This window comes from Phodopus roborovskii, unplaced genomic scaffold, assembly GCF_943737965.1.
Source record: "Phodopus roborovskii unplaced genomic scaffold, PHOROB, whole genome shotgun sequence".
NCBI lineage: Eukaryota > Metazoa > Chordata > Mammalia > Rodentia > Cricetidae > Phodopus > Phodopus roborovskii.
The window spans coordinates 4,292,872-4,318,656 of NW_026126558.1; the positions used below are offsets into that span (position 1 = coordinate 4,292,872).

Genomic DNA, 25,785 nt, shown 5'->3' on the forward strand with positions numbered 1-25,785 from the left:
TAAAAATATAGAAATCTTTTAAAAAAAAACAAACAACTTCAGTCATCAGATCAGATTTGCATAAGCTTTAGCTTGCAGAACCTTCCTCACTGGTGCTCGCCACCGACGACGCCACATTTTTGGTGAAACAAAGCTAAATGATGCTGAGTGGCTGGACTGTCAGCTGGGCACAGTAGCTTATTCCTATAACACCAGCACTCAGAAGACTGCTGAATAGAAAGACTTAAGTTAAATGCCAGCCTGGGCTGCATGCTAACACCCCATCTAAACTAAATACATGAATAAATAAATCTAAACTAAGTGAAAGAAGGCAACTTCCAAAGGCCATCTGTTGCAAGATTCTGCTTCTGTGAAATGTCTAGGCAGTGATTTGATGATCTGGGCTTGAGGAAGGATGAGAGTAACCACAGAGGGATGAGAGATGTCTTCCTGGGAAGGTGGAGTGTTCTAAAGTTGAATCACAGAGGTGCTTGCAAAAGCATACTAAGAAACATTCAACTATACACTGGAATAGTGCATAATATATGCCTAATGTTGTCAATTACCAATGGCTGAGTGGTTTATGAGCAACAGAAATTTGTTTCTTGTGGCCCTAGAAAAAGAACCCTGAGTCTAGGGTGCAGCTCCTAAGAGACCCATCCTAGGTACAAGCTGTTAACATCTTGCTGTGTAGTCACAAGGCAGTGAGAGAATGAGTTAGTGTCCTTTCCTCTTACAGGTCCTAGACCAGTGGTTCTCAACCTTCCTGATGCTGCAACCCTGTAATGCTGTTACTATTATGAATCATAGTGTAAATATCTATGTTACCCAAATGGTCTTAGGCGACCCTTGTGAAAGGGTTGTTTGAACTCCCAAAGGGGTCACCACTCACAGGTTGAGAACTGCTGCTCTAATCCAACCCTTGTTGAATCCATCCTTACACATAATCACCCCCAATAGTCCTATCTCCCAAGAACACCACTTTAGTAATTTTAGCATCTGGAGATGGAGAGATAGGACTGCTTGCTGTTTGTCCAGATGAGCTGATGAGGGGGTTTGAATGAAAATGGTCCTCATAGGTTCATATATTTGAATACTTGGTTCCTAGTTGGCGAAACTAATTTTGAAAGGATTAGGTGTGGTCTTTGAGGTTTCAAAAGCCCATGCCAGGCCCAGTCTCTTTTTTTCTTCTTCCTGCTTCTGTATCAGATGTAAGCACTCAAAACTTCTCCAGCACTGTGCCTGTTGCTACACACCCACCATGATGGCCCTAGACTCACCTTCTGAAATTGTAAACAAGGTCCCAATTAAATGCTTTCTTTTGTAAGTTGCCTTGGTTGGTGTGTCTCTTCACTGCAACAGAACAATAACTAAGACGCTGGAATTCAGTTCCTAGCACCCACCGTAGACTTCAGTAACTCAGGGGACCTCTGTGGATACCTGCAACACATGGCATTAACTCAGATAAGACAGGAATAAAAATGTGAATAAAACCTTTAAGAAAGATAGCAGTGTATGAATTGGGAATGGAGCAGAAACCTTTAATCTGTGATACTGTCTAAAGCTGTTCTCTTAAAATCTTCATGAGATTTCCCCAATGTTACTATGTTCAGAGGGGTATGTCTAAGTAGGTAATGGGCTGAAAGCCTGTCCTCTGGTTTGGGAGTCAAGAATGCCACTTTTACCTGTCTTTAAAAAGTAAAAATAATAATAATGAGAAGGAGAAGGAGGAAGAGGAGGAAGAGGAAGAGGAAAAATAAAGTTAACTTCATTTAAAAAATCCCCGAGAGTCTCCACTTTTACCTGATTCCCTGAACCAAGCCTGAACCAAAGGTATCAAGAAGATATAACAGAAAAAAGTAATCCATGCAGGAGTGGGACCTGGAACAATTGAGGTCTAGACTGCTGCTTCTAACCCAGTGGTTCTCAACCTGTGAGTCACAGCCCCATTGGAGTAGCACAGCAGATATCTACATTATGATTCATAACAGTAGCAATTGTGTTACTTGTTGGGCATGCAAGGCAAGCATCAACCAGCACTCTCACCTCCTGTGGAAAGCTGTTGGTTCCTGCCCACTCTTGTCCTCTACTTTCTGACATCGTTTGTTGTTATTGCTGTTGTTGTTTTTTCACGGGGTCTCTCTGTGTAGCTCTGGCAGTCCTGGAACTGGCTCTGTAGACCAAGCTGGCTTGGAACTCACAGATCCAACTGCTTCTGCTTCCTTAAGTGCAGGGATTAAAGGTCGTGCTCCACCACATCTGGCATACCCTGTGAAATCTTAAGCCTTGCTTGGTACTTGAAGAAGGAGAGACTCCTACTGGCTAGCCCAAACCACAGATTGTCTGTGCAATGAATAGGTATTTCTGGATGTACACTTCCTCTTGCAGATGGCGGGCCATGTCTTAAGACCAGAACAGGATGCTACCTGGCCAGATAGTTACTTTCTTTCTCTTCAGAACCTGAGTTCAAATACAGTATAGTCTGCCCATAGGATGAAAGTGTCTGTGATTGGCAGATCTTGTCTTCAGCTCAGAATGAGGGTTAACACAGTGGGAATGCAGAGGCCATGACAGTTAGTATATGGTTATGGAAGACTTTGGGAATGAAGATAGCTCTTGGCCTACCAGATGCTCCAGTTAACAATGGCAAGCCCACCGGAGAGTGGAGGAGTCTGGGAAAACAAGAAGACCTTCAATCCCAGCAAAGGGGAGTTGACTGTGCAATCCAGGCATTTCTTTATGTGTGAATGTTGGTCCTTATGTAAAACTTCTGGGTGTGAGATTGCTTGTTTATTGTGCTTTGCTTATATATCACCCATCCCATGCCTCCATGCTGCTGACCTCCATGGGTATCTGAACAAATGACATACATATACACAATAATAAAAATACGTCTTTTTTTTGGGCAGTGGTGCCACACACCTTTAATCCCAGCATTCAGCAGGCAGAGGCAGGTAGATTTTTGAGTTTGAGGCCACTCTGGTCTACAGATCGAGTTCCAGGACAGCTAGGGCTAGGCTACACAGAGAAACCGTGTCTCAAAAAGCAAACAAACAAAAACAAAACAACCGATGTCTTTTCTCCTTTTTAAACCACAGCCAGGGAAGGAGCTGAGGTGTCCAGACTTGCCCACATTGTACTTAAAGGTCACGAAGACTGGAACCCTACTTAAATACTACTAACAGAATGACTTAGCTTTAAAATGCAGATTTGAAAGTAGAAGTGAAATTGCTGGGGAACAAAGGAACTAATGAGGGATCTGGAGGAAGAAGGGGGGCAATGGAATATGGGGGAAATATGCCCAAATTATATTATGGATGTACACAAGAATTGTTTAAAAAAGCAAATAAGTAAAGAGGCTGCAGAGATGGCTCAGAGGTTAAGAGCACTGGCTGCTCTTACAGAGGTCCTGAGTTCAATTCCCAGCAACCACATGGTGGCTCACAACCATCTGTAATGAGGTCTGGTGCCCTCTTCTGGCCCGCAGGCATACATGCAGGCAGAACCCTGTATATGCAATAAATAAATAAAATCTTTTTTAAAATGTTAAAAAAAAATATTAAAAGTTGTTTTGAAGCAAATTTGGGAGATGTCCTAGTTCTCTTAGCTTTCCAGAATGACCATGTAAGTATCAGGACCTCCTGTTACCATTTGACTTCTGGGTGCTTAGTAAGCACTGTTCCACTGAGCTACAACACCAGGTCATCCTGGTGTAATTCTTAGAATGTGGAGAGCCTTGCTCTTGTTGTGCCGAGACTCTGAACCCCCCAAACCACCAAGAGACCAGATCTGATGCAAAAGCAAAGGATATTTTTACTTTACCAGTTAACTCTGGTCCTCTGTTCATCCAATACAGCAGGTGGAGTAGGAGGGACCCTGAGCAGCAGTAGGGCAGGGCATATATTGGGGTAGAGAAAGGGGAGTGTCTGGGGGCCAACTAGTTGCATAGCAACAGTCTCAGGATTGGTACACCTCCAGGCTTGGGCAACCTGTCATGAGTTGATTGGTCAGCTGGTAGCTGTAGAAAGGTTGCTCTGCCTAGAGACCATCCCAGGACAGTTGCTACGCCCTACATTTCACTATTATCAGTAAGGCACATCCAGAGCCCATCAGCTAACTTCTGATTGGTTCCTTACCACATGGAGGGTATCTGATGGTTGGTTCCTAGTGATTAGGGCAAGGTTGGGCAAGGTCCCAGGCTCAGCATATGCTGCTGAGTCAGGGACCTATGTCTTGCTGGGTCTTTTTGCATCCTGTGATGGCTGCCAAAGCAGGGGCCTGGGTGAAGGTCTGAGCCCTTCACTCTCTGCAGGTTGGAAATCACCTTTATTGTGAGTAGTCTATAAGCTCTGGTATTCTCTAGCGCTTTGGACACTCCCATATGGAATAGAGTGACACTCAGTCTCGGCTTAACTTAGAGGAAGATGACTGGGTCAGCCACTTTTGTGTCTTGTGGCCACAATGCCTGACTGAAATACCTTCATGGCAGAAAGATTTATTTGAGCTCACAATGTCAAGATGGTTCCAGTCTGTTGTGGAGGGCACAATAGTTGAGTTCACAGTGTGGGACGCAGACTATAGGTTAGTCACACATGAAGGACCAGGAAGCAGACAAGGCAGGGATAATACATCCTCTGGAGCCCTCCCCACTCACCTACTTTTATCAGTAAACCCCCAGCTTTCCAAAGTTTCCAGAACCTTTCCAAATGTCGAATACCATCAGCTGGAGACCAAGAATCCACACACAAGCCTGTAGGGGACAGTTCTGATTCAAAACACAGCAGCAGCTCAGGGACAATGTCGTCTTCTTACTGTCCTCAGGGTTTTCTCTGAGCCTCTTAGGGCTCCATTGCTATTTACAATGCAAGTGTTCTTGGCCTGTTTGCACCTTGTGGGCAAGGCTAAGAGAAGACAGTACGGGCAAACTCCCCTGGGGACTGTGTCTGCCAGAGCCTAGATGCTTCTGTAGTCAGGGTGTCTGGCTCCAGATCTGGTTTCCCGGCCTTGTGTCCTCAGACAGCCACATAACTTCACTTATGGGATGTCGGTAATGGCATGCACTCCACCTTCTTAGTCATTACCACGATGACCAAGTGAGATAATGCATGGAAAGTGCCCCTTCAAAAGGGCATGAGGAATGAGTGGTTATCTGCATGTAAATAGTACAGGCTGTCTTTGTTTCTTCTTCATGTTATCTGTGATTGGCACCTAAAATTATTTTTTTAATTTTAATGGTACATATTTTAAAAGGAATTTATGTAATAACAAACACATAGATGTCATTTACAAATCTTTCTAGTAGGGCATGATGGCTCACACTTATAAACCTATGCGATGGAGATAGGTCATCTTGGTTAACATAGCAAGTTCTAGATTAGCTAGGGAAACATAGAGAGACTCTGTGAATAAATAATAAATACATACATGTTTTATTTTGGTGTTAAGCCCATCTTTCTGTGTACATACATCTTAGTTAATATTCACTGTTAATTTGGTTGCTTTTTAAAGGTTTGTTTTTATTTTATGTGTTTGTGTGTTCTGCCTTGGATGGATGTCACCATGTGCATGCAGTGCTTACAGAGACCAGAGGAGAGCAGCAGATCACCCAGAACTGAAGTTACAGGTGAATGTGCGCTGCTGCATGTGTGTGTCAGAAGTTGATCTTAGGTTTTCTGGAAGAACAGTAAGTTCTCTCAACCACTGAGCCATCTCTCCAGTCCTAGGGTTGTTTTTTGAGACAGTGTCATGTAGCCCAAGCTAACTGAACTGTCTGCGTAGCCAGGAGGACCTTGCACTCCCTATCCTCCCCGTCCCACCTCTTCAGTGTTGGGTTACAACCATGAATCACTAGGCAGTTTATGCCGTGATGGGAATCAAACCCAGGATTTTGTGCAAACGAGGCAAGCTCTCTATTAGCTCAGATGCCCAGGCTCTGAAGGAACATCTCCAACATGCATTTTCTCTATAAGTCTCATGTCAGCATCCTGACCCTCAGGAGCATCAGACAATGAATGGCCACCATAAACAGCAAAATAACCAACAAAAGCACAAGGGTAAGGAAAATGTGGCACTAAAAAGCCTGGAAGGGATATTTGTTTACAGTCTGTCAGCTCAGCTGGGAACAGAAACAGCAGCAAATAAATAAATGTTCATTACTCTATCCTTGTCCACAGATGAGAACATTGCACCGGCCTACCTTGAGTCTTGGATGTTGGTAAGCAGGTGAATTCACAAAAGCAAAACCTGTAAGTACACAATCTGTGGATAATGTGGTTGTCTCCATCTGGAAACTCCCCTGCCTGCATTCAGCATCTTACCTTTGCCCTGAGGGGACCAGGCCACATTTTTGTCCCCATTTCAACCACAAGGACCAATTCAACTTGTGTGTTTAGATCCTGGTTAGTAAATAGTAACCAAGAAAATAGGCAAAAAAGATTAATTATAGAAAAAGCCCTCCTTTTTTCATCCTTGCTCATGGCAACAGAAGAAAAGGCTTCTTTGTGTGGTTGGTACTCTTTTGGTAAGAATGGATGCCCAGGGATCCCCTGCCCATGGCCAGTTGCCTGATGAGGAACATGTTGTTTGTATTGTTTTAGAAGATCAGGCTTTTTTTGTGAATAAAACTGAATGCATGTTTGTGTCATTAAAAAAAAAAAAAACCAAAAAACAAGATTAATTAGTGGGCCAGCAAGATGGCTCAATGGGTAAATGTGCTTGCCATCGAGCCTGATGACTTGAGTTTTATCTTTAGGACACGCATAGTAAAAGGAGAGAACCATACCTTGTCCTCTTAATTAAACACATATACATCATGGGGCATGCATTATGGGTTTGCCTACAGCTGGATCTTTTGAAGGCATTTTCTCAATTGAGGTTTCTTCCTCTCTGATGACTCTAGCTTTTGTGATGTTGACATAAAAACCGTCCAGGCCATAGTTAATCAAACTTTTAAGGCGAAGAATGAAGAGGGTGGAGACCTATTTGCTGAGTCACATAGGTCTTTATTGTCATCAGGGATTGACAGCAGAACCTAGTCTGGCTAATCCATGGAACTGCACAGGGCAGTTTCCTGTGCTTTGCCATGTGGAATTCTGATTACTGTGTCTGAATAAATTCCGTCTAGTCTTCCAGTTCTATTCACAGCCCAATTCCCTTGGTGTGCAAATTCCCAGTGGGTGGATGCTGGAAGCATCAGTGTGCCTCCATTGTGGATGGGCACTGGGAACCTCACCCTCCCTCTGCCTTCTGTTTGTTCCCATAACCTGGTTGGTGTTTGTTGAAACTGTGAGTGATGTCTGGTGGGGATCTCCAAGCTTTCAGTTTCTACAAAGCTGTTATCTAAAACAGGGTTTGCCAAGCATCTAAAGCATTTTTGGACACAGTGAGTGAGTTGGTGAGGGAACTTTTCAAAGGCTGGCCTTGTGTCAACTGAATAACTTTGAATTTTGTCTGGGACTATCAACTCTGTTTCATTCAGGATTTTCAATGGAGAATGTAAATAGGCAGAGTCTGAGGATAATTCTCACATCTCTGAATGCAACCTGCCAAACATGGACTAAGCTCTGTAAAGCATCCCTCAAAACTCTCCACCCACCCCACAGCTTTGGCTCCTACATGGATCCTACATGAGCTTACTAGCCCTCCTTACTAGAGATTAAGCCCATTAAAAAATAAGCAGATGAGATGAAAAGATATTTTAAGAGTATCCAGTTTTTTTGAACATGCCATCAATATAAAAAGGTGCTATGAAGTCATCTTATACTCCTTATTTGGCAACCACTATATATCCTGTACAGCACATCCCAGCGAGGATCAGCCATATCTCAGGACTCAGTTGTATCTCCTGGTTGGTCACTGTCTCTTTGGATGATTCAGTTTTGGGCACTATTTTTGCCCTTGTTGTCAACAGTTAACTGACAGCTAATATACTCAAAAAAGAAAAAGGAAGAAAGGGATGAAGAAAAGAAGAAAGGAAGGAAGGAAGTAGCGAAGGGAGGAAGGAAAATAAAAAAATAGATAAGAGTAAACAGGTTGAGTAGATCACAGGTCCTGCTACATGTTCCAGACTTGCCCCAGGCTTGTTGGTCATTTCCATGGATAATTTTGGAGGTGCCATGGCTGGGAATGCCTGTTCTCTCTGCTTGGTTTCACAAAGTATGAATGGGAATCACTAGACAGACCTCAAGGAGGAAAGAGGGAACTTGATGCAAAGATGTCTCTGTAAAACACTCGCCACGGAGCACAGCAAGCCTTAGCGCAGCCAGTGTTGCCTCTGTGACTGTCACCATAAATGATGAATTCAGTAATTCAGAGGACAAGAATTCAAGAGAGGATTGGCATGAAAATAGGTTAAGAGTCAAAGTTCAGGGTGTGATAGTGTTAATGCCAGCTCTACTGGGCTGAGGCAAGAGGATGTGTATGAGTTCAAGGCTATCCTTAGACACATAGTGAGTTCTAGGTGGGTTTAATTACAGAATAAGGACTCTGCCTCTGGCAAAACAAAACAATAAGGGTTCAAGTAGCTTTGCCCAGTCAGGACTCAATAAGGCAAAGGAAAAAATGGTGGAAATCAATATGGAGAATGTCAATGATAAGTATACTCATCCTTTGTAGGTTTTTAACACTTTGGGTGTAGACTATTGTTCCTTTGTATGACTTCCCAGGAAAGGGGTTAAACTAGAACTGCATTAAAGCTCACTGCTGTTCAGAAGTGTGAAGCATCAAACCAAGCAACATGGGCTTAAACTTTGAAAGGAGCTAGCTCACAGTGAGGTACAGGAGGAAGCCTGGAATGCTCAGCACTTGTTAAATATAGCTGGAATCTTTCTTACACCCACCTCCCCAAGCAAGTGACTGAGCTGTTGGTGTCTAGAGGAGAGTGAGGAAGCAAAGAGGTGACAAGCAGTGTCTTGCCAGACAGCTGTAGGGCTTGCCTAAAGACACTGGGAGGTGTGTGCTCTGGCTGCTCTGTGACAGAAGGGCCACTCTGGCAGCCTTAAAGCAGACGGCTCTAGTGCTTGGGCTGACTAGACTGATGAGAGTGAGTAAGCTGTGAGGCGGGAACCTCATGAATGGAATTAGTGTCCTCTGTGAAGGAGGCTCCAGGGAGTGCCCCTCCACCCTGTGAGGACACACCGAAGGCTGTCTATGTGACACTGTGTGTTGCATGTAGGCTCTCTGAATGCCTTGATCTTGGCATTCCCAGCCTCAGAACCAGGAGTGGTAAACTTGGTTGGTAATAAATAACTAAGCCTGAGGTATTTGGTTAGAGTAGCTCCAGCAGACTGAGACGAGCATATCAGATGAAAACAAAGACCGCATTTTCCAGCATTCTCCAAAGTTGCTTTAATACCCTTTTCTTTGATAAGCACAGACATTAAAAGCAGGTACTAGGAGAAGACTGAGGAGAAGGCTCAGTCGGGAAAATGCCTGTCACATAAGCATGAGCACCTATGTAAAGACCTGTGCTGGAAGGCACCCATAAACCCAGCACTGGGAAGACAGAGACAGAAAGACCCCTGGAGCTTGCTGGCCAGCCAGCCCAGCTGATTGGGCATGCTTCAGGTTCAGTGAAAGGCCTTGTCTCAGAAAAGGTGGAGATAAAAGTGCTTGATGGCAAGTCCAGGGACCTTAGTTTGACCCCTGGCATCCGCACAGTGGCTTTCCTGAAAGTTGCCCTCTGACCCCAACATGTGCACATACACAAAAATAAAATAAAAAACAGTGGAAGATACCTGACATTGATTTCCTGGTTTCTGTTACACAACCCCACACCCAATACACCACACACACACACACACACACACACACACACACACACACACACACGAGTCCTGATGGCATAGTTAAGCAGTGTAACACCTTTCCAGCAGGTACAGTGTTTAATTCCTGTCATGGCTAAACAAATACATAAATAAGTGGAGCAAGCAAGCATTGGCACTTCCCACAGGTATCAAAATATTTGGTTGACTGTTGCACAATTGTGTCTGGTTTATTCATATAGTCCTTATCAGTATTGAATTAATTGTGTAGTGATGTCTATCCATCTTGGGGTATTATTACCTGATGGGGATTTTAATATGTTCACTACCTTGAGTACATACCAGAAGGTAGAGCCCACCTTTAAACCCCATGGCTGCCACTGACCAGGTTGTCCTGACACAAAGGGTCCTAGGCTGTTTCCTAGCCGGCTTCATTCTCTTTCCTTCAGCATCCTCCTGCCTCAGAAGGATGTCTTTAAGATGATTTCAGTACCTCAGAGGCTTCAAAATGCTTCTGTTGCTCTGTCAATTTACTTAACCGTTCTGCTAGGTCTTCCAGAGAGGCAGTAAGGTGGCACATGAAAAAGAATTCAGGCCAGATTGTGAAAGGCAGGTTTAATGTTTTCTGCCCCTCCCCTTCCCGCTGCCTCCCACACAGGTCATCTCAGACTCTCCATTGCTGAGCAGGTAGATGGTGAAGGGCTGCCTAGGGTTTGGAAAGGTGGCTGGGTAATTACTGAAGGCGGGACAGTGAATGCATGGGAACTTGTAAGCAGGTGGGTAGGTGGTCTCCGGGGCCCCCAACATCTCACTGCCTAACCTACAGCTTCTCGCTGTCTGGCTGGGTCTAACATCAACTTCCCAGACTGATTTTGGGGTGAGCTCCATGTACAGCTGCAGAAAGCCCCCAGAGCGAGAGGGTGCCCCTACTGAATTAACTCAGAATCATTCGGTCCCTTCATAACTGAACTCAGTGGTCATGGGCCTTAGCGTTCTCAATCCTGTCTCTCCAGGTTCCTCTGCTATTGAACTGAGCTCTGATTTCCTCATCTTGAATCTGAGTTGGTGGTTATCTTTTGCTAAGGTTGAGTCTTTCTGGAAAGGCAAAGCCTGTCCCTGATTCATTTCTCTTTTCTTTAAGGTGTGTAGTTTTACTTATTTTTGCTGAAGTTGGCAAAGAGTTCCTAAGATTCAATATCTCTCTCTAACTCACCGACACTTCACTTTTAATTTTTTCCACTTGGTTATTTTAGTGTGTATGTATGCTTGTGTACACTTGTGGCCTTGGTGTGTTTAAATCGGATCACAACAGTAGTCGGGTCTCTCCTTCCACCAGGTGGAGCAGGGTCGTTAACTCCTTGCCATTTCTATTTAGAATTCTTGGCTGTGCTGTGAGACAAGTTGGTTCATTTCTTTAAAAGAGTGAACAAAGCGAGCTAGTGCTCTTCTTGACTACTGAAGTTCGGAAAACCTTGACGTCCACAGGGACGGCAAGCAAGTCCCTGTGAATGAGCACTGTGTGCAGTTCTGGCTGTGGCCAGCACTCCTGGTCGTCATGCCCACACTGGGGCACAGGCAGTCCTGAGATTCGGTGCTGGAACTGGGCCCCCTTGGTTGATAGATGCCAGTGAGGCCAGACTCATCCAGCCAGGAGCATGGACAGGGAGTGGAGCAGAAGCCTGCCTGGAATGGAGACGGGAATACCCCTAGAATGCAGAATAGGTGTTGGGGGCAGGCTGGTCGGGTTGGCCTGGGGCTGGAAGTGGGGCTCAAGAAGAGGGGAGGTGGCTAGCTGGAGGTGGGGTGCACAGGGCTGGAGTAGGACTGGAAGGTGAAATATAGGGAGGTGAAGACCTGCTGGAGGTGTGGTGAAGAAGTGAGGGGACTGACTGAATGAGGGGATTCACAGAGCTGAGACTTAAGGTGACCCGTGGGGGCGGGGGAGGCTGGTCCTGGACGCAGATGGGTGGGGATGAAGCTGGAGGACAACCGGCCTCCAGGGCGCCACCTCAGAGCTGCAGGGAGCCGAGGAGTGGGGCGGGCCCCAGGAGGGGCGGAGACCAATGGGTCGGGCCGCGGGCGGGACTCGGGCGGGCGGGAAGTGGGTGGGGACCCGCGGGCTCCCGGGACCTCGGCTGAGCTGCGCGCGCTTGTGTCGGCGCCGGGGCGAAATGAGCGGGACAGGGTCGGCGGGCACGGCCCGGGGGCTGCGGGTAGACGGGCTGCCACCGCTACCCAAAAGCCTGAGCGGGCTGCTGCACTCGGCGGCGGGTGGCGGCGCGGCGGGCGGCTGGCGGCACCTGGAGCGGCTGTACGCGCAGAAATCGCGCATCCAGGACGACCTGAGCCGAGGGGGCGCGGGCGGCGGCGGGGCGCGGGCTGCGGGGACGCGGACCAAGCCCCCCAATCTGGACGCCGCGCTGGCGCTGTTGCGCAAGGAGATGGTAAGGACCAGGCGCCGTGGGTCCCGTCGGGGGACTGTCCCCTCTGGTCCCGGGGAGCCGGTGCTTCCCTCTTGGACTTCCCGCAGCTGCACATCCACGCGCAGGGCAAACCTTAGATTCTGGGGTTTTCCTGGGCCAGCCCAGGGCGCGGCGTGGCCTGCCTGCGTGGTCCCAGGAGGAACAGGCTTCCTGAGAGCCTGCGGGTCGGTGTGGACAACAGATGGATGGCCGGGCCCCTCCCAGGCCGCCCGTCAGGAATACTATTACCGGCTCGGAAGCCGTGCCCTGGCTGGCCTGGTGAAGCTCTTACGTCTGGTCTCAAACAATGGGTTTTAGTTTTTCTCTGTCCTGCGAAGTGCAGTAGGTGTTCCTGGACCAGGACGCACAATTCAGGGTGACGCCAGGGCAGGGATTTGGACCTCAGGGAGCCCTGTCCCAGCATGCTTCCTGTGGCAGGCCAGGTAGGGAGGGACAGAGACATCTACCCAAGACTCTGCCTTCTTTCCTTTCTCCTAGTCCAAGATCCACTGGGCCAGGTAAATATTAAAGAAATCTAAAGTAAGAAAACTTTTTTATTCTAAGAACACATTTGCCAAAGAAAGTTAGAGGAGTTGACTCCTTTAATCATCTAGTGCATCTAGTGATTTCTGCCTTCTTAAAGGAGCATAATCTGCCCTGCAAACTAAGACTTAATGGAATCCACTATGTAGTCTTTTTATGGTTTTCCGAGACAGGGGTTCTCTGTGTAGCTTTGGCTGTCCTGGAACTCCCTCTGCCTCTGCCTCCTGAGTCCTGGGGTTAAAGGGTGAGCCACCACTGCTGGCCACTATGCTGTCTTAACGCCTTTTCATCATGGAAGTGATGTCTAATTCTCTCTGAAAAGATTTCCTGTGTTTCTTTTCTTTCATCCCCTTTTCAGGAGGGTTTCTCTGTGTACCTTTGGAACACATCCTGGAACTCTGTAGACCAGGCTGGCCTCGAGCTCACAGAGATCTGCCTGCCTCGGCCTCCCAAGTACTGGTACTAAAGGTGTGCGCCACCACCGCCTAGGTAGTTTACCTAGTTTCTTACAGAGCCTTTTAAATTCCAAAGTACCCACTTTTCTTTATTGATAACCACTATCCTGAACCTAGTAGCATCTGGCAAGTTGCTTTTGATTAGATACACCCATACCTAGTGTGTTTACAACCCGAATTTGGACAAAACATGAACCTCTTGGTGAAATAAGAAGACTGCCCCCCCCCAGGTGTTTGAGGGTTTTTTCTTGCATAAGATGCAGAGTACAGGGTGACTCCTGGCTGTGAAACTCTGCTTTATAAACATGCTAGGGAAGCTTGGGAGCCCTGCTGCATTCCCCAAGGGATTTCCTAGGTCCCTCCTGGTGTGACTAAAGTACAAACCTTATAATTATGCCTTGGGCGGTAGCTCCCTGTAGCTCAGCTATAGGAAATGAGGGAAATGAGCGGCTGTCAGTCTGCCTGATAACAGTGTTAAAGGTAGGGTTTGGCTACAGGCCCCGACAGGCCTTTCCAGAAAACCATCACAAGGATATATTCAGTCTGTCTTCTAGGTCAAGAGGCTTACTGACCTGGGGGGGGAACAGTGAGGTTTCTGTGACAACTCATGTTTTGCTTAACAAGAATAGGTTTTCATTCCAGAGCCTTCTGCAGAATGTCTGTGTTGATCTATTTAATTTGAAGGTCTGAGGTCAAATCCGTGGTGGGGATATAATTCCATATCAGTACAGAATGTGACAAATGGCTGAGGGGGAAAAGCCCCGGATGAGCATAGAAAGAGGGAGTGACCCCCCCAGATTGATGGATTGATTGAGGGATTCCCTATGGGGTTGCAGAATCATCGGTGGGAAGGTCCCAAGTGACAGGAAGAGAACACCAAGATAGCAGAGTGGAGCAGTGAGCTTCCAGCTTGACTGACAGGAGTTTGAACCACAGGTGATTAGGAGGGTGGCCATGTGGCTACAGGAAGCTTGGGTTACAGACAGGTCATCTGCAGTAGTAGGAACTCTGGTGTGCAACAGGTACCAGAGGCTCCTAGAAAATGTCCTAGGCACACCTGGGAGTATTAGGTACAATGGAAGACAGTCTATTGGCAACAAAACACCAAAAGTCACAAGACTTGCTAATGGGTTCTCAGAGCTGATAAGGAAAAAGTGAATTGAAGATGACTCAAGGTTTTTGTTTGTTTGTTTACTAATAGGAAGTATTTTGAAACACAGCAACTGAAAACTACAGTCCTAAAACTGGAATTGTTGCTCATTGGTAGAGTACCAGCAGAGTGTGAATGAGGCCTGTATTAATTACTTTTGCCATTGCTCTGACAAAAGTAAAGTAAGGGAAGATTTATTGCGGCTCACTGTTCTAGGATACAGTCCCTGGTGAGGAAAGCATGCTGGCAGGGTCATGAGACTGGTGGCATTCTGTCTGAAGTCAGGATTCGAAGAGATTGACTACTGGTTCTCTCCTGATGGTCTCCTTTTTTCTTCAGCCTGAGATCCAAGGCCATGGGATGAGTCTTCCCAATTAGTTAATTAACCTCAATAAACCCAATCTAGATACTCCCTTAGGAATTCCCTTAGGAATTTATCTCGTAGATGGTGGTTCAAGATCCTGTTGACAGTCAGCATTAATCATTCCAAGGCCCTGTGTTCAGGTTCAACACAGCGAATTTCCCCATATCACAGTCTAGCACAGAGAGAGGTGATCACTGCTAATAGTTTCAGATATGTAAATATTCTGGTTGTATGAAAATATTCTGGATTATATATATATATATATATATATCCTGATGTGGTAGGGTGCACCTGTGCTCTCACCAGTAGGGAAGCTCAAGAAGGAGGATTCTAAGTGTGAGGGCAACGTTGGCTATCCAACAAGACCCTATCTTAAAAAACAAACAAAAGACAAGTGCTCTTTATACATTGTCTAAATCCTTGTGCTTTAGTTTTATCTCTGTTGCAGACAAGTGCTTTTTAAACATTATCTAAATCCTTGTGTTTTAGTTTTATCTATGTTGCTGGGATAAAATACCCTCAAAAAGCAATTTAAGGAAGAATTTATTCAGCTTACAATTCCAAGTTACAGTCTATCATTTTGGGATGTCAAAGCCATAAGAACTTGAAGCTCCAAGCAGAGAATAAATGTATGCATGCTGTGCATGCTTGCTAGTGTTCAGCCTCCCTCCCCGCTCTACTTATACTGTTCAGGATCCTCTGCCTAGGCTGGGTCATTAGTGTTAATTCCCACACTGATTAACATTCAGGACAATTCTCTACAGATACTCCATTAGGCCAATCTAATCTAGACAATGTTTGAGACTTTCTTCTCATGGGTACTAGGTTGTGTTACATTGATAATTAGAACTAACCATCACACTTTGTAAATTCTTCATGGGAGAGCACTCTATGAATTTTATATTATTTTTCCTCCTCTTCCTCTTTCTTTTTTGAGGCAGGGGGTCTCACTGTGTAGCCCTTGGCTGTCCTGGAACTCACAGAAATCCACCTGCCTCTGCCTTCTGAATGCTAGGATTAAAGACATTCACTACTATTCCCAGCTTATTTCCTTTAGAAAACCTTTTAGATTTATTTTTAGTATTTTTAATTAAATGCACAAATGAATGTATATATGTATGGGAGTATGTGCACATGAGTGCAAGGGCCGTTGGAGGCCAGAAAAGGAACTGGATTTAAGGTGGTAGTGAGCCATCTGACCCAGTGTTAGGAACCAAACTTAGGCCCTCTGTCAGAGCAGTGTGAGTTGTTGATCTCTGAGCCGTCTCTCCAGATCTTAATTATATTTTCAAAAATCAGCTGCTCAGAGTTTATCTCCCATGAGCTCTCAACCTTCTTGGGGTCTGCTGGGCTCCACAGCCCTGTTTGGTCATTGCACCGTATGATCTGTGCACACATGCACATGAAGCAAACATACCTGGGTCACAGTGCATTCTGCAAACATGTTTCTGTCAGTATGCATTGTTGGTCTTCAGTGAATGTGTAGTGTGGCTGTGCTGTGTCATTTTGGACCTTGTTAATGGGTCGAGAGGAAATTTCTTATGGTATTGTGGGTGTTAGGAGGAGGAGTGACAACCTGATGGGATGTTCATGACCTCCCATCAGTAGGGGAGGGTGCTAAACATTTCAGAGGCAGAGTTGGGGGCTGGAAGATAACTGGTTGGAGCTGAGGGCACAAATGTCACTTCAAAGGAGTGACACTAATGATAAGAGTTAGGGGAGCTGTCACACAGACTGGAGAACGCAGGAGCCCCTTGTGGGCAGAGGCTCAGTCCCATGACTGGTTGTGGCTTCAGTACACATGACTTCCTGTTCTAGTAACCCTACGTCTGTGAAGCTTGTCACTCCCAGTCTCTCTAGCCTCAGGGAAAGAGTCCACTTTGAAAGATCCAGAGGTCACACCAGTGCTGACATACTGTAAAAGCAATCATTTTTTTTAAAAAATCCTTTTATTTACTGAATTTTTGTGGTTGTTTTGTTTTTTGAGAGGGTATTACTGTATAGTCCTGACTGGCCTAGAAGTCTCCTTTTTTTGTGGTTTTAAATCTCATATTTATTTATTTGTTGTCTTTCCACTAGGTCTCTTGCACTGCAGGCTTGTCTTAAGCTCACTATAAAGCTGAGACTGACCTTGAGGTCCTTGTCCTAACTTTGCCTCCTGATTGCTGAAACCCTGGGTTTCTGCTTCTATACCTGCCTCATTTCACATTAGAAGTCTCTTTTAACGATACTTATTTATTTATATTATTTTTTAGATGGGATCTCAAATAGCCCAGGTTCACTTTGAACTATGCAGCTAAACTAAGGCTGACCTTGGATTTTTTTCTTTTTTCTTCTTTTTTTTTTTTTTTTTGTTTTTTGTTTTTTGTTTTTTGTTTTTCCTAACAGGCTTTCTCTATGTGACTTTGGAGCCTGCCCTGGAACTCACTTTACAGACCTGGCTGGTCTCAAACTCACAGAGATCCACCTGCCTCTGCCTCCAGTGTGCTGGGATTAAAGGTGTGGACCACCACACCTGACTGACCTTGACTCTTAATCCCCTTGTGGCCCTAGGATTTTAGGTATGCACCATTTTAGCTTGTTTGCTTTTGTTAGCCTGACTGAGAACTTGCTGTCTCTGCCTCCCCAAATGCTAGGATTTTAGGCATGCAGCAGAATGACACCCAGCCTGAAGAGGTCTTTAAAAAAAAAAAAAAGCATTGGTTATGGGGCTGGGAAGATGGTTCCCTGGGTATAAGGTATTTGTTGTGCAAGCATGAGGACCTGAGTTTGGATCCCCAGAATGCACAGAAAAGCCACACATGACAGTGTGAACCTGTAATTCCAGCTCCAGGGGTAGGGACAAAAGAAAAGAATCTGTGAAGCTCACTGGCCAGCCAGTCCAAAACAGTCAGCTTCAGGTTCAATGGGAGACTCTGTCTCAGAAAATAAGCTGGAGACGAGAACTGAGGAGACATTAATGTCAACCCCTGACCTCTGGCAAGCACACAGGCAGGCAGCACACACACACACACACACACACACACACACACACACACACACACACAGAGTTGTTATGTTCTCAGCAGAATGATAGAGTCACATTCTTTATGTTCACCTAGGGAGCCTCTGTAAAATGCTGCAGAGGGCTAAAGGCAAACAGGAAACTGGGAGATGTGAGTGGATATGGGAGTCTTTGCACGTTCCAGACTGCTAGACTTTGACCTAGTTACCTCAGTGTGGAGCACCTCAGGCTCATGTTTACTGACTGAACTGCCAGTGCTTCATCAGTTGCTCATGCTTCTTCCTCTTTAGTTAAAGCACCATCTGTTGCATGTAAAGGTCAGAACGCTCCAGCTCTTGGCGCACTGGGCATCTTTTCATCTGCTAAGATCTCCAAGGAGCAGCAGTCTAGGCAGCCACTGCTGCATCTCAAGGATGCTGGTGACTCCCACATCCGCCCCTTTGTTCTGGAGCTTGGTCCCTGTATTACTGTGGCTCTTTACCACTGGGTAAGGAGTGGGAGGTGTTGGAGGAGCAGCCATGGCCCATTGCAGGTCACTCCAGCTAGCAGCAGCTGAGAGCTTTGAGGTTTTGCTCTTAAAGTGCCAGCGGAAGCTCTCAGTGGATTCCAGACTTCCACGGTCTGTGACAGAAACCACACATGCAGACTGAGCAGGAAGCTAGCCAGTCAGATACATGCCCAGTGTCCCTGCTAGCTGAGCCTTCAGACATTGTTGCCTCCCTCCCACTCCTTTCCATAAAGGTCACTTACTGTTTCATTCCTTCCTGTGCTGGTCCTTGTCCCTGTAGAATTGTAACACTGAGATGGCTGTTCTCAGAACTCAGGAGACAGAAATCCAGGCCTGCTTCCAGGGTAACAAACTCACTAAGGCTTGTCCATTTTATTCTTTATTTTGTTGTTGTTTCTAGACAGGGTTTCTCTGTGCAACCGTCCTGCCTGTCCTGGAACTCACTTTGTAGACCAGGCTGGCCTGGAACTCACTGAGATCCACCTGCCTCTGCCTCCCAAGTGCTGGGATTAATGGCAATGTACCACCACTGCCAGCTCATTTTATTATTCGTTTACATTTAAGTCTGTGTATATGTGTGCATATGTGTCCTGTGCAAAAATGTTTTGTTGTGCTTGTGGAGGTCAAAGGACTCTTTGCAAGAGTCTTTTTTTCTTCTACCATGTGGGTCCCAGGAATCTAACTCAGGTCATCAGGCTGGGCAAGAAGCATCTTGACTCACTGAGCCATTTTGCCAGCCCAATCCTGTTCATTTTTATTTGTTCTGTTAACTTCTTTCATTGGCTCTGAGAGCCATAGCTGGTCTTGCAGGCCTATGTATGACGAGAGTCTTGTTTTAGGGATGAGGAGTGGTGTCCTTGATTAGAGGGGCAGGTCTTAACTCTGTGACCAGAGCTCCATAGTGCAGGATAATCTATGGGAAACCAAGTATGTTCCATCCAGGAACAAATAGACAGAAGAAGGTGACTGAGGAACATACTGAAGGGAAAATGTGGAAAGAGGCTGTTTAAACTAGGCCTGGTGACTCATACCTATAATCTTATCAACCTGGAAGCTGTGAGTTTGAAACTAGCCTGAGGTACACAGTGAGGCCCTGTCTCAAAACAAACAAACAAACAAAAAATAAACAAACAAACCCCCCCAAAACAAACAAACAAAAAATAAAAAACCAAAACAAAACAAAAATGAGCCAGGCGGCGGTGGTGCACAGCTTTAGTCCCTGCACTTGGGAGGCAGAGGCAAGTGGATCTCTGTGAGTTCGAGAAAAATACTACTAGTGATAGAAGTAAATAAGCACCATTGAAGATAAATTATAGTGCTCAACATTCTTTGTAACTGCTGACAAAAATGACTGTGCTGTACCTAGAAAACTAGCAAAGACTTGACAGGGAGATGGTGGTGGGGACTCTCCTGTCTGGCTGGCAGAGGCTGTTACACTTTGTTTTGGAGCAGTTTCACAATACCCATGAAACTGAATCTGAACCTGCCCTTTGGCCCTGTAACTTCATTTCCTTAAAAACTCTAAGACGGAGTTTTAGCAAAATGCAAGGGAAAATTTTGGTGTTCTTTTGTTCATGTGAGTGGGGTACGCTGCACGTGAGTCCACATGGAGGTTAGAGGACAGCCTCTGGTGTTGTTCAAGCGGCATCCACCGTTTTCATTCTCGACACGGGGTCTCTCACTGAAGAGGCTAGGCTGGCTGGCCATCCCAGGGGTCTTCCTGCCTCTGTCTCTCCAGGGTTCTGTGCTGTTGACTCCTGTCCCACACTAGCTTTTTGCACATGGGTTCTTTGCAGGTCTTTCGTCTTAAAGAGATGACTCTTAAGCAGTCATCCCCTCAGCCCTGTGTACTGGTTCCAAAGGCGTGAGAGGGGACAGCCAGATCTCCGTCCGTGCTCTGGCCTGCTTTTATAGCTCTATAGACCTGGGACTCAGCAGTGACTAATCTCTCTCTTAGCTTATTAGACCATCTCCTTCCAGGCCCATCTCACTTCTGTTTTAACCTTGCTTCAGATTTGAGGCCTGAGGCTGGGGAGTCACTGAAAGGACTCCACTCTGCCCTCACTGCCACTTCTCCCAAACTTGTCATTTTCAGAAATGCATCTTACAGATACAGTCACGCGAGGGAATAGCAATTTTCCTACATGGGTGTATTATAGTCTTGTTTGTTTTCCAGCTGAATATTTGTTGTCTGGTTTTTTGACACAGGATTTCTCTGTATAACAGCTCTGGCTGTCCTGGAACCTGCTTTGTAAACCAGTCTGGCCTCGAACTTACAGATGTGCCTGCCTCTGCTGGCCTCACGCCTATTCATGGCTGGGATTAAAGGCATGCCCACTGCTGCCCGCCTTCGTCCTTCAGTTGAATCTTAATATATTACCCAGGCTGGCTGTGAGCCTTGACCATCTTGCCTCAGCCTCCTAAGTTGTTAGAATTACAGGTATGTACCACTGCACCCAACTGCTGGCATTTTGTTTGTTTGTTTTGTTTTAAACAAATACTTATTTTAGGCTGGGTGTGGTAGTACAGGTCTTAAATCCCAGCACTTGGAGGCAGAGGCAGGTGGATCATTGAGTTTGAGGCCAGCTGACCTACACAGCAAGTTTCAGGACATAGAGAGACCTTGTCTCAAAAACCAACCAATCAACCAACCAATGTCTATATGTGTACCTGAGTATATATGCAACATACACATATCACATGATTTTGTGTGTGCTCATGAGTGCGTGTGCATGCACATGCACTTGTGAATATGTCTATGGAGGCTGGGGATTGACTTTAGATATCTTCTGGAGTCCTTTCTCACCTTATTTTTTGAGACAAGTTTCTTACTGAACCTGGAGTTGACTAAAGGGGCTTTTCCTATTTCATCTAAAACAAGAAAACTTTTCCAATTGTATTTCCCTGCCTTCTGCTTCCTGTGCCTCTCTCTGTCCCCGACCTTCTGACTTCCCCTCACTATGGTCACTTCCAGTCAGCTGGTTGCTTGCTCTGCCTCTTGACCTATGGTTGATTTTATTTTAACGCAATCTTGGGTTCATAGTATGATCAAAATCCTGCAACAGGTGTACACCACCATGCCCAGCTAAGATATCTTAATATTTTAATGTTTTGTTTTGAGTCAGCAAAAAATTTTTCCCAGTTAGTATTGTATATGTGTATGCTCCTTTGTGTGTGTGTGTGTGTGTGTACATCCCAGGTGTATATACATCTTCTGTGTGAGTGTGCATGCTCCTGGGTGTGCATACATCCTGTGTGTGTGTATACAATCTGTTTGTGTACATCCTGTGTGAGTATGTATGCTCCTGTGTTTGTGCATCCTGTATGTATGAGTGCTCTCGTGTGTGTGTGTGTGTGTGTGTGTGTGTGTGTGTGTGTGTGTGTATGCTCCTGTGTGGAGGCCAGAGGCTAAAGGCTAGTATCAGGTGTCTTCTTCCAGCATTCTCCATCCTATTTTTTTGTTTGTTTGTTTGTTTAGGGGTTTTTGTTTTGTTTTTGGAGACTCTGTTTCTCTGTGTAGCTTTGGAGTCTGTCCTGGAACTCACTCTGTAGATCAGGCTGGCCTTGAACTCACAGAGATCCACCTGCCTCAGCCTCATGGGTGTGCACCACCACACCTGGCTATGCCTGCCTTTTCTAAGTGTGGGTTTTGGGCATACAAACTGAGGTCACCATTTTTTGCATGGGAAGCACTTTACAGACTGAGCCATCTCCCAAGCCCCAAAAGGGTCCTTTAAAGTCTCCTCTGAGCAGAGGATTGTGGTGAGCACCTGTCATCCCAGCACCTGGGAGGTAGAAACAGGAGGATTGGGAGTTCAAGGTCATCTTCACTCTAAAGTAAGTTGAGGCCAGCCAGGGCTCCATGAGAACTGGTCTAAAGAAAGAAAAGTCCAGGCACCTAGTGATGAGCCCCTCCCCCTCTCCTACCCCAACCTCAGTGAGTTTCTGGGACTTTAGGGACCCTCAGCACAGCAGGGAGCCACCATCCTGTCTGAGACTGTTTCTACAACAGAACCTAATGTTTAATGTCCCTAGGACAGTGGTTTTCAACTTTCCTAATGCTGCAACCTTTTAATACAGTTCCTCATATTGTGGTGATCCCAAGCATAAAATTATGTATTTTTTGCCACTTCATAACTATAATTATCTGATATGCAACCTCCAAGGGGGTCAGGACCTACAGGTTGAGAAACACTGCCCTAGTGACAGGAGGCAGACTCTGGTGGGAAGGATGTGCTGGGCCCACCTAGCAGCAGGAGGGTGAGGAGAGACAATGGCAGACAGGAAGCAGGCGCCTGAACAGAGGAGGGAAGGACAAGCAGCTTGCAGCGACTGAGCTAGCTGTTACCATGTCTTGTAAGTCACAATAAAGGAAGGGAGATCACAGGTCTGAGGTGACTGATTTGTTGAAATGAGCCTAGATTCAAAATGCCTCCCCAAGAAAGCTGTCATTCCTAAATCCTGCAGAGTTGTCCTTCAGGGACATGAGTGTCAGGTGATGGGCTTGCTTATGGGTAAGGATAGGGACAGTTTCTTAACACTTTTTTTTTTTTTCCCCTAGAAGGGCAAGCTGCTCTTGCTCATGGGTGATTTGATTATGTCCTGTAGTTCAGTCCTGGGGCATGCTCCCCTCCTTGTTCCTATCCAGACTCTTCAGTTAAGGGTCTTCTGGAGGAGCCCAGGCTGGCCCACTGTGTTCCTCTCAAGCTGATGACATGGCAGGAGCCATGCTGTGAACACACAGCACTGCCTGTCCAGCCATGGCCTCTGGGCCCACTCTAACATGACACTAAACCTTAAACCAGAACAGATCTTTGTATTCATTGTCATGTAGGACCAGCGTGCTGAAGACTACCTATCATGGCTAGAATGTCTGTTTCACTCACCTCCTGTACTTAAGGGCAATTCTGCCTAATGGGAAGAAGTGAGTCTGGTGTCTGGAGCAGTTGCTGTGAGGAGCTGAGGCAGATGATCATGGACTACTGTTAAGGCGAAATCTGCCTGTGCATTGGCATGTGTTCAGCTGTGTCTCGAGGTGGCTCAGTTGTTTTTAGGACACCATCACACCCAATGACAGGGCAGCTCTGTGAATCATCCCTGTGTACCAGTACAGGGAGGTCCGGTCCATTCAGATTCCCCACTTACCATCTTGTGCTAGGCATGTCCTTGGGTATCCAGGAAGACTTCACTTGGAAAAACCTGGCACCATGAGTCTTGGGTGGCATTAAGATCATGACCTTGTCATACAAGTGTTTAAGAGCCAGGGAGCTGAGGCTTTTGTCTCCTCATGGCCCCCAGAAAGTGAACATTACCATCTGCTCAGAGCTCCTTCAGTCTTTCTGTGGTCTGTTCTTGACATGAGAAGTAGACTCTTAGTGTCTTTCACTTGATGGTGAAGCAAAGACTAGGTAGGATATGTGTCATATGAGCCTCTTAGATGTTTTAAGCAAACACAGGTATGAGTCTTGGAAGGTGTGGCTTTATCAAAGTTAAATCTGGGAGGAGACAGGCATATTTCACTTACTTAGTCAGAACCTTGAGCAATAGACTCTTGGAATATAGGAGCCATGCAGAGGAAGGATTTGGCCAGAATATCTCAATGAAAACAGGCAACAGGCTGTTTTGTCTTCTGATGCTATCACTATGGAGCTCAGGCTGGCCTCAAATTCACAATCCCCTGCCTCAGCTTTCCAAGTGCTAGGATGTCAGCCATGCCCTACCATGCCTGAATTGACTGTTTGCTCTTTTTAGGCTATACGGTGTGGTTAGGAAAGAGTGACATTAGGTCTGTTTGCATGAGGGGTGGTCACTGCTAGTGTTGAGGGCTCTGCAGGATGGACACCTGAGAGATTGTGACTTTATGTAACAAGATTACAGCTGATTGAACTCCCATAGATAGCACTGGTGAGCTGCCCTCCTTGAGCCTGAGGTTGGTATCCCAAAGCTGGTCCTACCCGGAGGGCTTTCTCTTTCCCTGGGCCATTTTGGTGGTGGCTTTTATCTTGTCTGACACAAGTGGTTGCTGTGTGAGTGGGCGAGTCCATACCTGCTTTTCAAGCCCCCAACGTGGTTCTTGACTTGTGAAAGGTTCTGGCAATTCTGAGCATCATTCCCTTCCTGGGCTTAGGCTTGATGGAACACATGCTTTTCTGGACCTAGCTGCTTCTTGTCATAAGGCAAGCAGTAGGGAGAGAGGAAGGTGAAGATGAACAAGTGCATGACATCCCCACATGTTTCTTGACCCCTGCCACTTGTTTTTGTGGTTTCCAGAAGGTTGATATAAGGCTGCATCTTCGGTTTCTTCATAGTTCATTGACTTGCGGGAGGGATCACAGTAGCCGGGTCTAAAAGAGAGAACATCTGAACTCTACCATGCCTGGAAAAACCCTGAAGCAGATGGGGTTGTTACAGGCTACAGCATGTCACACTGACCATTGAGATCCTGTGCTTGGCTAGGGGTAATGTGCTGCCTGAAAACAACAGAATGTGGGGTCTTACCATGTGTGGGGCTTCTCTGAGGGTGGTTGTGTGAAGCAGTAATGTCTCTGGGACCTGGCATCCACAATGAGACCAGCTGAGGAGGGCAGAACATGCACTACTGTTGCTTCACTGGGTGTGCCTGAAGCACCAGAGCAAATTCAGTTCATGCCCCCCAGGTATGGACTCACCCACTTCAGGTCTGAGGTATGGCATGACACAGTGGAAGTATGTGTCTACCTGGACTGGATTCCCACAGCATCCCATTGATGCTGCCTTAAGCCTTCCTAAGGGAAGGAATGTGCCGGCCTGGGCAGATTTCTAGTTGGGTGTTCAACTAAAATTAAATTCCAGCACTAACTTGGGTTTTTACTTCCCCTCCCTACCCTCAAGGTTGGCCTCCGACAGCTGGACATGTCCTTGCTCTGCCAACTGTACAGCCTCTATGAGTCCATTCAGGAGTACAAGGGAGCATGCCAGGCAGCCTCCAGCCTGGATTGCACCTATGCCTTGGAGAATGGCTTCTTCGATGATGAGGAGGACTTCCAGGAGCAGGGCCCTCTCCAGGAAGGCCAGGGCCGAGGCCCTCCCCGGGACTTGTCACTGCCTGTTACTCACCTCTCCAGCAGTGACTGGATTCTGGAGTCTATCTAGTACCTCTGGAGTCCACTGACACAGACAGACTGGCAGCACCTGTTTGTTTATCTCTCGCAAGAAAGTACATCTGCTCCTCATGGTAGACAGTCTATGGGGGGCGCACATGGGGACATGTGCCACTAGTTTATCTTGTGGGTATGGAGTGTGTTACCAAGTGGGACAGCCTGCTTAGCTGGCTGCAGGGTCTCCCCCCCACGTTAGAATATCTTCGGCAACGTTAGTAGCACCTGCTGGACACTGACAAAGTTCCATGTGGAACGCCTTTGCTGGTATTTTGGGTGAGGTTGCTCTCAGTCAGCTTCTTTGTAGGTGGCAAGTGTGTTATACCCTTGTTGGTTTAGGAATGTCATGCTGACCTGTGAAATATGCCCGGAGTCCCCAAGGCAGCCTGGATCTTTCTGTGCTGTTACGAGCTGTTAGCCTCT

At 46.3% G+C, this 25,785-nt stretch overlaps 1 protein-coding gene across 1 annotated transcript; it reads left to right on the forward strand.

The window, feature by feature from the left end:
• The first annotated feature begins 11,851 nt into the window (after positions 1 to 11,851).
• Fam89a (family with sequence similarity 89 member A) lies at positions 11,852 to 25,420 on the forward strand. The gene is made up of 2 exons (XM_051201684.1): positions 11,852 to 12,184; positions 25,097 to 25,420. Exons 1-2 carry the CDS (start codon positions 11,912 to 11,914, stop codon positions 25,355 to 25,357), a joined length of 534 nt encoding a protein of 177 aa, XP_051057641.1. The 5' UTR covers positions 11,852 to 11,911; the 3' UTR covers positions 25,358 to 25,420.
• Positions 25,421 to 25,785: the final 365 nt, after the last annotated feature.